Source organism: Drosophila miranda, chromosome XR (assembly GCF_003369915.1).
Source record: "Drosophila miranda strain MSH22 chromosome XR, D.miranda_PacBio2.1, whole genome shotgun sequence".
Taxonomy (NCBI): Eukaryota; Metazoa; Arthropoda; class Insecta; order Diptera; family Drosophilidae; genus Drosophila; species Drosophila miranda.
This window is the reverse complement of record NC_046674.1, coordinates 31931161-31945500: the sequence shown is the minus strand read 5'-3', so window position 1 is coordinate 31945500 and position 14340 is coordinate 31931161. Positions and strand designations below refer to the sequence as shown.

At 42.6% G+C, this 14340-nt stretch overlaps 2 protein-coding genes across 2 annotated transcripts; both read right to left on the bottom strand.

Moving 5' to 3' along the window:
• Positions 1–9711: 9711 nt before the first annotated feature.
• Positions 9712–10721, bottom strand: LOC117186574. The gene has a single exon (XM_033387532.1). The coding sequence runs from the start codon at positions 10642–10644 to the stop codon at positions 9847–9849; it is 798 nt and encodes a 265-aa protein (XP_033243423.1). The 5' UTR covers positions 10645–10721; the 3' UTR covers positions 9712–9846.
• Positions 10722–13085: 2364 nt separating this feature from the next.
• Positions 13086–13811, bottom strand: LOC117186086 (non-structural maintenance of chromosomes element 1 homolog). The gene has a single exon (XM_033386186.1). The coding sequence runs from the start codon at positions 13809–13811 to the stop codon at positions 13086–13088; it is 726 nt and encodes a 241-aa protein (XP_033242077.1).
• Positions 13812–14340: the final 529 nt, after the last annotated feature.

Sequence of the window (14340 nt, the reverse complement as noted above, 5' to 3'; positions counted from 1 at the left end):
CTCTCTCGCTATCACCTCAACTTCAATAACTGTTCTTTCTCTCTCGCTCTTTAAACTTTCTGAGCAATAGCGCTCTCTGCTTAGTAGCTCTCGCTATAACCGCTCTCCACTCTGCTCTCTTTTTTTTTACCAATTCCGCTTTGAGCGTTGTCTGGCACATTGGTCTGATACCAATTTGTTTTGCAAATAATAGTATATATATAAATAAATAATAAAACAAAATGGAATACGCTGTGGTCTGTGCCAAAAAAAGCTGTAAGAAGCAGATTACCCACGATCAGCCGAATGTCCCCTGCTGGCTCTGCGACAGCGTAGTGCACGCAAAATGCGCTGGATTTTCTGGCCTCGTGAGTGATGCTATAGCCAAACGTAATGGCTTGCATTACAGTTGCGAGGCATGCCGTGCGGTGGAGAAAGACATGGTGACATTTCATTTCATTCTCGCTTGCAATCCGATCTCAATAACTTTCAGTCATGGTGTTGTGCAAACTTGTTACACCTTAATGCCTCGAAATGCAAAGTTATGACATTTCATCGTTCTAGCCCTTTGTTGGCTCCCTACACCCTATTTGGTGGTTCTCTTGAGAGAATTACCCTGGTGGATGATCTGGGTGTTATGTTAGACCCCAAGTTAAAGTTTTCCGAACACATTTCTACCATGGTAAATAAGGCCATGGGCGTGCTTGGGTTTATAAAGAGGTGGTCAAAGGAATTTGACGACCCCTATATAACAAAGACTCTCTATACCTCGCTTGTTCGTCCGATCTTAGAATACGGCTCCTCAGTACAAAGTACACCAGGACCGTATAGAATCAGTACAGAAAAACTTTTTACTCTTTGCTTTGCGGGGCTTAACTGGGATGCGGGTGTAAGACTCCCATCTTACTCTAGTAGACTACTATTAGTAAACCTCCCATCCTTAGTTAACCGTAGAAAAATGCTTGGTGTGATATTTATGCACAACTTGATCAGGGGTGACATAGACAGCCCTGATCTGTTGAGCCGCATAAACTTCACGATTCCTATTAGACTGACTAGAAATTTTATACCGTTGTTCCTTCCACTTTGTAGATCGAATTATTCCTTGCATGAACCGTTTAGGGTCTTATGCTCGGATTATAATTCCCTCTACCATATTATATCCACCACTAATTCTCTTCCTCTTATTAAATTATTAATCCTTACACACCTTTCTATTAATTAGTAACTGTAGTGGTATTTGTACTTTGATTGCATGCTTAGTTTCTTAGTAAGTTTAGTACTAATTTTCCTCGAATGTTAGTCTAATAGCTATCTTTCTTGCATGTTCGCGTTTGGTTCGGCTACGCACCGCGCGTCATGCGGCAGCGCCCCTCGGTCGGTTGGGCGGGAGGAGGGCTGCGTTTTGCCTGGGATCCGCGCGTAACAGCCTTCTGCTGGTGTCACACGGGCCACTTGACGGTGCAGTAACTGCATCGCCTCTTGAAAGATGCAATAATTGCATGTCAACGTCCACACAAAAAAAAAATAAAAAAATAAAAAAATAATGGTGGGCTACTCCGATACGGCCAAAGCATACCGTTTGGTCAGTAAAGAAACCAGGAAACTCGTAGAGAGTAGGGATGTCATTTTTGTAGAACCTGAAGGGGGCAAACTAGATGCATCATGTTCCAATGACATGGCATCAATTGAGGTTCAACAAAACCAGGACTCTGAACCCGAAATGGATAGCGAGTAATTTAAAGATCCAGAAAATGAGCCAGAAAATCAGGAGGAGACTAGGTCTAGTAATGACATTCTTGTAATTCCAGAACCAATAAAAGGACCAGAACGCCCAACCATAGTACGGACGGGCAAACCAGGACGACCAAGGAAGCAGTATCATATGCTCAATGCGATACTGGCAGCAGACGTACAAGTTCCACGAAACTACGCACAAGCTGAACGGTCAATGAAGGACGAGTACGAATCTCTCGTGAAGAACGGCACGTGGTCGCTTACTAAATTGCTTAGCGGGAAAAAGTCCATTGGATGCAGATGGGTTTACGCAGTCAAGTCCAATCCGGATGGAAGCGTGAACAGGCTCAAATCACGTCTGGTGGCGAAAGGTTGTAGCCAACGCTACGGGATCGACTACAAGGAAACATTTGCACCAGTTGTACGTTGTACGTCTGAACTACGCCAAGGAGTTTATAACTAAGCCCAAAGATTTCTGGCAACAGGTGCTATTTTCCGATGAAAGTAAATTCAATATTTTCCGATCGGATGGATTCCAAACAGAAAGCCAAATACCGAGTTCGACAATCAAAACATAACTCCAACTGTTAAGCATGGTGGTGGAAGTGTCATGGTGTGGGGTTGCATGTCTGCTGCTGGTGTGGGTGAATTGGTATTTATAGACGGCATAATGGACAAAAATATCTATCTGAATATTTTGAAGGATAACCTAAAAAAAAGTGTCGAAAATCTAAATTTACCAAATTCCTTCACATTTCAGCAAGACAACGACCCCAAGCATTCGGCCCATATAGTCAAAATGTGGCTTACTTACAATACCGCCCATGTTCTGCCACACCCACCACAGTCCCCGGACCTCATTCCAATTGAACATTTGTGGGAGGAATTGGATAGGCGCATTAGAAAGCGGGCTATAAGGACAAAAGCCGACCTAAAACAAGCCTTAATGGAAGAATGGCAAAATATAGGGGAGGAAACTACTAAAAAATTAGTAGACTCGATGCCAGCACGCTTATCGGCCGTCATTAAGGCTAAGGGATTAAACACCAAATATTAAAAATTTTTTACATACGTACAATATCTTATTTTTAAGTTTTTCTTGGGGTGTGCCAATAATTTTGTTCATCGAAATATACCTTATTTTTTAGTTTTTTAATTTTTACTATTACTATGTTTAAGTTTTTGAAATAAGTTTTTTGTTTATGTATAATAAATACTTTAATCTCTTTGTTCAATATACTTTTTACGATTTATTTTCATTCCAAGGGTCACACGGTGGCCAGAAAGTTTAAAAAGCTTACTGTGCCAAAAATTTAGTTCGTCACTGTACATCAAATGGATGTTGTCACGGCGTATCTCAACGGCGAATTGGAAGATGAGGTTTTTATGAGACAACCTGAGGGCTTCATCAGCGAAGTTCACCCAAATCACGTTTTGAGGCTTCACAAAAGTATATATGGCCTAAAACATGATATTTCTGATATCAAGATAAAGATCGCAGCAGAATTTGATGTGGTTGACATCGGGCCTATGCAATACTTTTTAGGTATTGAGGTGAAACGTGAAGGCAGTACTGGTGCGATTTCAATCAGCCAACGAAAGTACATTAGAGAGTTACTCGAACAGTACAGTATGAAAGATTGTCGACAGACGTCCACGCCGCTGGAAGCTGGTTACCAGGTGGCATGCAACAAAGAGTACTGCCGCAAAGTCGACATCACATCGTTCCAGAAGCTAATTGGAGAGTTATCTTATCTTGCAGTTATGACTCGTCCGGACATTGCGCATTCGGTGAATAAATTAGCTCAACGTAACAAGGATCCGCATTCCGAGCATGAAGCGGCAGCCAAGCACATCTTTCGATATTTGGCAAAAACTATCGATTGGGAGATATGCTACACAAAGCAATTGAGTGTTTTGTTGATGCAGATTGGGCAAGTGATTTGACAAACCGGAAGTCATTCAGGTTATGTATGCATGTTGGCAGGAGGAGCAGTTTCTTGGCAGTCAAGAAAGCAATCGACGGTTGCGCTCAGTTCCACAGAGGCAGAGTACATAGCCTTATCATCTGCAGCAAAAGAGGCGATATACTTTCGCAGCTTACTCATTGACTTGAAGCTGATGTCCCAGGAGTCAGCTATTCAGATATACGGCGACAACCCCATGTTTCATGCACGTACAAATCACATCGACGTTAAGGTACATCATATTCGAGAGGTTCTCAAATGAGGCGAAGTCGACATTGCGCATCTACCAACCGATGAGATGATAGCAGATGTCCTCACAAAGAACTTAGTCAAAGTTAAGCACCATAAATTTGTATTCGCATTCGGTTTAAGAGATAATTTATAAGTTGCTTGATATGTTTTCGAATATTAGTTAAGTATGTTTAAAGTTTGTAAACATGCGTTGTGTTGAGGAGGAGTTTTCAACGTGACCGCCACGATAATTAGTTATCGATCCCTGACAACACTGCGCATGTGCCCTGCTGCATATCGAAGTTTCTTCTTTCGGCTCAGTATCTTGCGCACATTACTCGAAAGCAAATTTGTATAATTCTGTAAACTGATCTTTAGTTGCATTACCAAGTAAAATAACTTTAACAGTTGTAATATTTTTCGTTTTTTTATTGGCGATTCGATGGCGATTTTGCTTGTCTGCGCAACAGTGTTAAAATGTTTTCAAAAACTATTAACTTGAAAGAGAAACGTTTTTACATGCAAGCTGTTGCGCAATTTAGTCTTAAATATATTAATTTGAGTGAACACTCGTTCCACATCAGCATTTGGCCATGGGAGGGAGAGCATTTGAATAGCAAAAAGATCAAGTGATGTAATGCTTGGATCAGCCGAGAGATCTGGATCGCAGCGCAATCTAGTGGTCGGCACCGTAATGGCCGTGGCAGAGCAAACACCATCTATGGGCTAGGTCTGGGAGGTCACGACAAGGGGCATAGCAAAGGGTGATAGAGTTAGCAGCATGGATTGTCAACTTTCTCTGGCATTTCACCCTGTTCTTTGAGGGGGCCCGAGGGTTCTAGCTTTTGGCGTTTTGGCGCTCGACCCGAGTATTCGTCTTCTCCATAAGCGGAAAAATATTGTTTCTTGTGCGTCAAAAAGAGCAATCGCGGCGGGAGGAGACAAGCTGGAGTCACTCCGGCATTAGTTGTCCCAAGCTAGGTGAGATTGAGAAGGGAAAAGAATAATTTGGCAAATTAGTCAGACAGTTTCATCCGTATAGGACCATTGGCATACTGCCCAAAGAGGAACGCCGCGTCGCCGTATTTGCTTCTCAAAACCGGCCTGGATCGGCTTCGCAGATCCAAAGACGCCTAGGCGTCGAGGAGATCGAGCGTCCGAGTGACGCCAAAAGGGGTCCAGAGGAGAAGCAGAAGCAGCATAAAATGTTTACAGGCCCAAGTACACGGGCTCCAAAACTAACGGGAGTTGAGTGCTTTTTGGGGGAAAAGAAAGCTCAATCATCCAGTTCGAGAGCAAGCCAAGGAAGGGCTATATAGCGTAGCTAGAGCGCAGCTAGAGGCATCGCGAGTGATTCCATCGTCGGAAACAGTCCAATTGCAGAGGAGAGAAAAACTAAGGAGATCGGGAAGGCCGAAATCTGCAACAGTAATATGTTTTGGTGTTAAGTGTTCAGTGTTAATTTAAATAATTTTTTTAAAATTTTTTTTTGTGAAAAAGACAAGAAAAAACGAGGGGGAACGTTGTGAGTTGCTGCGGACACCGCAACTCAACGGTTATACCCGATACTAAGTCAGTATGGCTCTCCTCCGGCAGACGCCGCTAATATTGAACGACACGACAAAGAGTGCGTGCGAGAGAGACAGAAAATCAGTCTGAGCGTGACGTCGGGGGCTGCGTAGCCAGTGAAAATTGATTTGTTCCTTTTGGCTATAAAAATGATCTGATCTGATCCAGATTCAACAACACTAGATATGGTTGTTATCTATGATTCTGCGTTTTTAGTTTTCTCGAATGTGCAATATTGTGGATGCAACAGATTTTCGTCCTTTGTGTGGGCGGAAGGGGGTGGGGCGAAATTTTGAGATACACGTTTTATAGTGAGATCTAACAGGAGTGCGGATATTAAATTTTGTTACTCTAGCCTTATTAGTCTCTGAGATTTGTGGATGCCCCAGATTTTCGTCCTTTGCGGGGGCGGAAGGGGGTGTGGCGAAATTTTGAAACAAACTCTTCTCGGTCCGATATATTAGGAGTGTGGATACCAAATTTGGTTGCTCTAGCTTTTGTAGTCTCTGAGATCTAGGCGCTAATGTTTTACTCTAAGCAAAGCCGCCTATGCTACGTGTGTGTTAGAGAGAGACAGGGCGAGAAAAAATGAAATTCTTTTCTTGATGCTGGCTATAATAATGATACGATCCAATTCAGATTCCGCAGTCTTAAAGATATGGTCATTCTCTACAACTCTACGTTTTTGGTTTTCTCATATCTTTAAAATTGTGGATGCCACAGATTTTCGTCCTTTGTGGGGGCGGAAGTGGGCGGGGCGAAGTTTTGAAATATTTTTGTAGCAGTGACATATCACAGAAGTCTGGATCCAAAACAGACGGACAGACGGACGGACGGACAGACAGACAGGGCTCAATCGACTCGGCTATTGATGCTGATCAAGAATATATATACTTTATGGGGTCGGAAACAATTCCTTCTGGACGTTACACACATCCACTTTTACCACAAATCTAATATACCCCAATACTCATTTTGAGTATCGGGTATAAAAAAGAGGGCCGAGAAAGTGGTTTTTATACTCGAGCGGAATGAGTCTCGAAAAACAAAAGTGGAGAGAGGATAGAGTGGAATTTGTGAGTGAGTTTTTTGTGTGCTTTTGTGTTACTCCCGATCGGAGTTCTCTTTCCAGGTGCGAGTCTCCTCCGGGGAGCGCTTTCGTCGGTGGACATGCGGATCTGCGGATGAGTGAAAAAGAAAATGAAAAAAACTCAACCTAGACATTTCGACTCAAGTCCCACTCAAGACAGCAAAGAGGAGAGAGAGTCAAGTAATTTGTATACTTCCCCCCATTGTTTCTGTTTCTTCACCACCTTTCGGACTGGCCGTTAATTGCCTTTACATTTGAAATAATTGTTCGTTTTATTTATCGTTATTAGTAAGTCATTTTATTGATATTTTGAAATTCATTCTCTTTTATTATACCCGATACTCAAAATGAGTATTGGGGTATATTAGATTTGTGGTAAAAGTGGATGTGTGTAACGTCCAGAAGGAATTGTTTCCGACCCCATAAAGTATATATATTCTTGATCAGCATCAATAGCCGAGTCGATTGAGCCCTGTCTGTCTGTCCGTCCGTCCGTCTGTCCGTCTGTTTTGGATCCAGACTTCTGTGATATGTCACTGCTACAAAAATATTTCAAAACTTCGCCCCGCCCACTTCCGCCCCCACAAAGGACGAAAATCTGTGGCATCCACATTTTTAAAGATACGATAAAACCAAAAACGCAGAGTCGGTGAGGATGACCATATCTTCTACAGTGCAAAATCTGAACCAGATCGTATAATGATTTTAGCTAGAATCAAGAAAACAATTTCATTCTTTCTCGCTCTGTCTCTCTCTAACACACAGGTTTCATGGTCGGTTTTGTCGATTGCAAAATATGAGTTCAAGGATCTCAGAACCTATAAGAGCCAGAGCAACCAAATTTGGTATCCACACTCCTGTGATATCGGACCTTGACCGTTTCGTGTCCAAATCTCACCACACCCCCTTCCGCCCCCGCAAAGGACGAAAATCTGGGGCATCCACAAATCTCAGAGACTATTAAGGCTAGAGTAACCAAATTTGGTATCCGCACTTCTGTTAGATCTCACTATAAAACGTATATCTCAGAATTTCGCCCCACCCCCTTCCGCCCCCACAAAGGACGAAAATCTGTTGCATCCACAATATTGCACATTCGAGAAAACTAAAAACGCAGAATCATAGATAATGACCATATCTATTAGACTGCTGAATCTGGATCAGATCAGATAATTTTTATACCCAAAAGGAACAAATCAATTTGCACTGGCTACGCAGCACCCGACGTCACGCTCAGACTGATTTTCTGTCTCTCTCGCACGCACTCTTTGTCGTGTCGTTTAATATTAGCGGCGTCTGCCGGAGGAGAGCCGTACTGACTTAGTATCGGGTATAAATTTAGAGTTGCGGTCTCCGCAGCAACTCACAACGTTCCCCCTCGTTTGGGTTAGGTTTAGTTTTAATTTAGAAATTACTTAGTTTCTTTGGTCATGATTCAATAAATTTTATGATGTTTTAGACTACAGTTTTTTTTTCTTTCGGCTAGCCAAATGCCCCTGAGAATCCCATGAAAACGCTGAGGGGTCATCCCATACAAATTGCGACCTAGGAATGGCCAAAGGAAGGGAGGGTCAGTCCGCCCATCGAGACCTGAGGCGAGATTAAGCGTTCGGGGACTGGTCGGAGAAAGGGCCCATTACTTGTACATGCAAAATTGTAGGTCCACCTTAACTCTCGTCGCAGCACGCACAATTATAGCTTCATAATAATGAGGATAGCCATTAAGTGAGAGAAGGGCAAGATCACCCCCCCAATTAGCCGACGAGCATCCCAGCCGGGAATAACTGCGTGCCCCCTTCTCCCACTCCCCAACACCCAGCCTGGTTCGTTACAGTGACTCGAATAGGTTGTTTCTTCCCCCATCTTTGTGGGCCAGCAAAACTGCCCAAAACTTAATAGTATTATGGGTATTTTCCCATTTGATATACGATCAATGTCGGTGCTATATTCACAAATATTCACAATATCGTTGGTGTTTTGTGCCGCAGCACTTGGCCCACGGAAAGTACATTGAGTTTCTTAAGAACTAATATAGTCTATGGGGTAGCAAAACATAAAAAAGTTTCAGTTTACATTTAAAGCTAAAATAAGCTAATTTTTTGTTTTTAAATATGCTAAATAGTTTATAGCTAGTACACTTTTAAAAATGCTAGATTTAGCCTGAAATAGGCTAAACTGGCAGCACTGCTCACAACGTTCTTCGTCACAGCGTATGTTCTGTGAATATTTGTTTATCTCAGTTTAAAAGCGCATCCTGCGATTTCGAGCCGTTCGGCTTCTAGATCGATTTTAGTAAAGCAACATCGCACAGTCAAACGGTCAAAATATTTTTTTATATGAAATATCATTCTTGCGACATCCCTATTTGCTCGTTTTTCGTGCGAGGTTACCTGTTTTTGTAAAATCAAGTCAATGTTGAAAAACAACAAAAAAATTAGATGGTTTGGAAAATATTTTTTCTTTAGAACTGTCTATGCAACAGCCCAGGCTTTTCTTGAGCATTAACAACAATTAATACTCTTAATAAAGGCTTGAAGTCTCTCAATCAGATATATTCATATTATCCAAAGCTCTCAAAAATCGTTTGACTTTTTTCACCTCTTTTCGGCTGAAGCCCCACTGTGCGAGCTAAGGACATGCAGCTAAGTGCGTCTAAAGGCAGTATTGGGCACGCTCGCCACCAGCCACCAGGGATCACGGTCCAGATGCACTGGTCCTAGAGGCTTTCCAATGTTGCCGGTATTGCAAGGTAGAATGATCCTGCCGATAAGTATGAACTTCTCCACCACCTATGCTTTTATGTTTATGCTCCTGCAGCCCTCAAAGCTCAAGGCCGATGCATCCTTTTGTCTCCTTGCTGCCCAGCAAAAAATAAAAGAAGACGTTAAACGACGCAACAGAAAACCAACAAGAACGCAACGCAGCAGTGCAGATATATTAAAAAAAATAATTGAATCGGATTATATTCGTATCAGCACTTTAACTGGGAACAAATTGGCTTCTGCAAGCTTTTCTCTATGCTCTGTATATCAATGTACTACATATTCGTTCCATTCGTTCTCATTTTCGTCGATCGTTGGGACGAACATTAGTTTTAGCTCCCCATAGAATAAAGCGCAATATCCCAATTGTGAGTTTCGATTGTCTTTGCATAACAAGGTATCATAAAACATTGGCTCTTCTGAACAACCTTAGTAAACAATAAAAAACAATTTTGCATCAAAACTTAAATTTAGTCACAAAATTTACTCAGTTCTAACTGAAGTTGGTCAATCATGATGATTCTTCTTCCTTAACGCCAATCGGCGCGAGTGTAGCCTTGGGCATAAGATAAACAATGTCCCTCGCAAGACTCCAGAGCTCAAAGTGGGCCACCGTGATAATGGTGGCCAGAGATCCCAGCTTAAATAGTTTGATCTGATGTTCGCGCCACTCTCGTCGAGCGAACCCTGAGTTGAAGGCAAACCATTGACTGCAGATCGAACAAAAGAAACCCCAAAGCCCTAAAATACGGTGCGACCAGTGCAGAGAAACATTTCTGATCCCGAGCATGGCCAGGCCCGAAAAGAGACAGCCTAAAGTTAGGAGCAGACCCATCAGGCCGCAGAGTCCATGCTTGGTCAGACAGTGTTTAATACTGATGCACGACGTGTGTCCATGCCGTCGCTTCTGCTCGGACCATTGCCGCAACTTGGGTAGCACCCCAATGCATCCGCTCCAGAACCCCAGCAGGCCCAAAGTGCTGTGCATCAATTCCAGACTGGGCATCCCGATCATCCGAACCAGCCACCAGCTGTGTCTGATCAGCAGCGCCTCGCCAACGGCTAGAAATAATCCGAGGACGCAGTAAAATGCGTGCTCCGCTGTTCGGATAAGACCCCGTACGAGGCATTTCGTGGCTATGGCTACACCAATAGCAATAAGGAGAGTTTGAGCCACAATCTCTACAATAATGCTATATAACTCCCCGTCGAATATGGCGGCCATAAAGTCCCAGGTAAACTCATCGAGAATGATGTTGCCTAGGGTTGTATTTTCCATGAGGGAGGCCTCTTCCTGTCTCTCGGTCATATTGGATATCTGACTTTCGCACGATAATATGAGATTTTTGATTGATATTTCAAAGATTAGGGAGACGTTTGATATATGTCTCCTAGAGAGGTGCGGTTTTTTAGTCGAATTAAGTTCGTGTAAATGTATGTAAAAGCCTGAAGGACGCGTTTTCGACCACATACAACAAATATATTCTTGATCAGTATTAATAACCGCCAACAAATTTCAACTTTTAAATTGTATTGTAAAGATTCTAGACATTACCATGTACTCGTGATGAAAATATATATTTATGTATATTCGTTCAGAAGTTATTAATTTAGCGAGCTGAAATGGCTGAAGGCCCCACTGTGTGCCGTAGTTGTTTTAAGGCTTCATAAAGCTTCAATCCATAAATTTTAAATTGTAAATTGTGCGCATAAGAGTAAGAAGCGAAATGTATGGCCGTGTTTTAGTGAAAAACATCTAAATTATCTATTATTATCAGTTAAGTGCAGTGCTTAAATAAAAACATGCGTTGTGCGCGTATTAGATAATAATAATATATCAATTGTAAGCGCTCAAGTCCCCACATTTTGACAACAAAGAAGAAACTGAAACCAGTAATAACATTGACAAGCGTATGGCTTCCAAAATCACTAGCACTTTTACTTTCCGATCGGCCAACCCCATATCGTGTATTTTTTTAATTTTTTCGGGTGTAGAGACCGTTACTGGGTGTCCAGGACGTTCGGCATCGTTTGTGCTTGTACGGCCACAACGGAATTCAGGAAGCCAATTTTTAGCATTGATGTTCATGGTGCTGATTTCCTATAGTATTTATCAAGCTTAGTCTTGGTTGCAGTGGTTTTCGCAAAAAATACGAAATTCACTTTTTTCCATTTTACCTTTAAATGACGATGAAGACTGCTATCAATGGCTGTAAGCACAGCAAAAAACGAGGGGGAACGTTGTGAGTTGCTGCGGAGACCGCAACTCTACAGTTATACCCGATACTAAGTCAGTATGGCTCTCCTCCGGCAGACGCCGCTAATATTGAACCACACGACAAGGAGTGCGTGCGAGAGAGACAGAAAATCAGTCTGAGCGTGACGTCGGGGGCTGCGTAGCCAGTGCAAATTGATTTGTTCCTTTTGGCTATAAAAATGATCTGATCTGATCCAGATTCAGCAATCTGATAGATATGGTCATTATCTATGATTCTGCGTTTTTAGTTTTCTCGAATGTGCAATATTGTGGATGCAACAGATTTTCGTCCTTTGTGGGGGCGGAAGGGGGTGGGGCGAAATTCTGAGATATACGTTTTATAGTGAGATCTAACAGAAGTGCGGATACCAAATTTGGTTACTCTAGCCTTAATAGTCTCTGAGATTTGTGGATGCCCCAGATTTTCGTCCTTTGCGGGGGCGGAAGGGGGTGTGGCGAAATTTGGACACGAAACGGTCAAGGTCCGATATCACAGGAGTGTGGATACCAAATTTGGTTGCTCTGGCTCTTATAGGTTCTGAGATCCTTGAACTCATATTTTGCAATTGGCAAAGCCGACCATAAAACCTGTGTGTTAGAGAGAGACAGAGCGAGAAAGAATGAAATTGTTTTCTTGATTCTGGCTATAATAATTATACGATCTGGTTGAGATTTTACACTCTAGAACATATAGTCATCCTCTACGATTCTGCGTTTTGGTTTTATCGTATCTTTAAAAATGTGGATTCCACAGATTTTCGTCCTTTGTGGGGGCGGAAGTGGGCGGGGCGAAGTTTTGAAATATTTTTGTAGCAGTGACATATCACAGAAGTCTGGATCCAAAACATCGTTGCTCTAGCTCTTATAGTCTTTGAGCACTAGGCGCTGAAGGGGACGGACGGACGGACGGACGGACGGACGGACAGACAGACATGGCTCAATCGACTCGGCTATTGATGCTGATCAAGAATATATATACTTTATGGGGTCGGAAACGATTCCTTCTGGACGTTACACACATCCATTTTCACCACAAATCTAATATACCTCAATACTCATTTTGAGTATCGGGTATAAAAATGGTTTTGGGGGAGTGGCGACAGTGATTGCAGTAAAAGATAGATGTATGAATAACTTTTGCGTCCAAGTAGTGCTTCACGTATGTATGTTAAGGAATCTATGTCTGTATATGTCGAATTTTATTTAACAAAAATTGTAATACATTTCTCAGTCAGTTTTCAGATTTAAAAGCAATGATTTTTTAGACCGATCGATACCATATTTATGTGGCTTTGTGTTGGGTTCCTTGAAAGTTGAAGGTGGTGTTTGGGAAGGTTTCTGCGGGTTGTACGGATGCTTTTGATGTCATCAGACATCAGCAAATATTAATCGGCCGTTCTGTCCACACCGGTGGCATTGGGACACCTTATTTTTATTTTATTTTTTTTTTGCTAAACACTTCGTTTTATGTTTATTTTATTTGTACATATTATTTATGGCTGGGGTGTTACCGAGCGCCGCCCATCTGTGGACGCACGCAATGGAGTTTTCCACAGTTCGTTGCAGGACGGACAATCCGACCGCTTCTGCAAAAATTTGCGTATGCAGTCACGATGATACTGGATGTGGCAGGAATCACAGCGAATATCCCATAGCACCAGGTTAGAGCACAGCTTACAACTCTCTATGTTTTCCGCGTGATTGGAGCGCAAATAGAAACTAAGCTCCACAAGTGTTCGGGGTCCCAGGTAGATGTTGTCTTCAGCCTCCAGGAAGTATCCCATTTGGCACCACATCTTGAGCAGCTCCTGCATCCGGAGCTTCTTGGGCGGCTTTTCAATGCCCAGATCACTGTACGTCTGATTCCAGGCTATGCAGCAGTTTCCTTCGTCAGCTATTTTATCCAACAGCTTTTTAAAGTATTGGCATTCCTCTGTAACGAGACCAGTGTTTGCTATGGTGTCCGGCGTGGCTTCTGTCTTAGCGTACACCAAGTACTCCTCGTCCTCCAATGTATGTTTTATGAAAACCAGCGTCTGATCAAAAACACGAATGTAGCCATCAATTTCGACGACAAAAGCTTTCAGTGCCTCCTTGTTTGCCGGTTTGTCAACTTTATGGAGCTCGCACAGCGGTGATAATATCTGATCAATCAACCCATAGCTGAGGGTGCTGTGGTTCTTGCAGGCACGTAGAAATGCGCGCTTTACCAATACCATAAAGAATTTTTTTTTTTTGTACGTTTTAAGTTTAGTAACTTTAGTTAAGCATAGTTGCTATCCTTGATTGGCGTGGGATTTTTCGGTCGCTCGCCAAGGTGGAGATTGCCGAGTTAATTAATGGTCGAAGCCTACACATCTGTGGCAGGCGTATGTTCCGACCAAGGAGCGGCAGCGGCATCTAAACCACTTGCTGCTCAGGCGGACCGATTTCTTGAACTCCGTGGCGTTGTGTTTGATTCCTTAGTATTATTCTTGGAATCAGTTGTCGTTTAAGGTACTTGATGTTTATCGATCCAATTATCGATGCCCTCCTTCGGGTGGTGCCCGTTCTAGTTTGTGTTGGTGCTTCTTGTAGCTCGACATTTTCTTCCTCTTGGGTTTCTTCTCATTTTTGTCGTCGCAGCGCTTGAATTTATTTTTGATCCAGTTCCAAAGGCAATAAAATACCACAAGAAACTTTGGAAGCCGTATTTCGTATACTCCCTCATAGGCTTTATCGTTGAAGCTGACGTACGGACCATGCTGA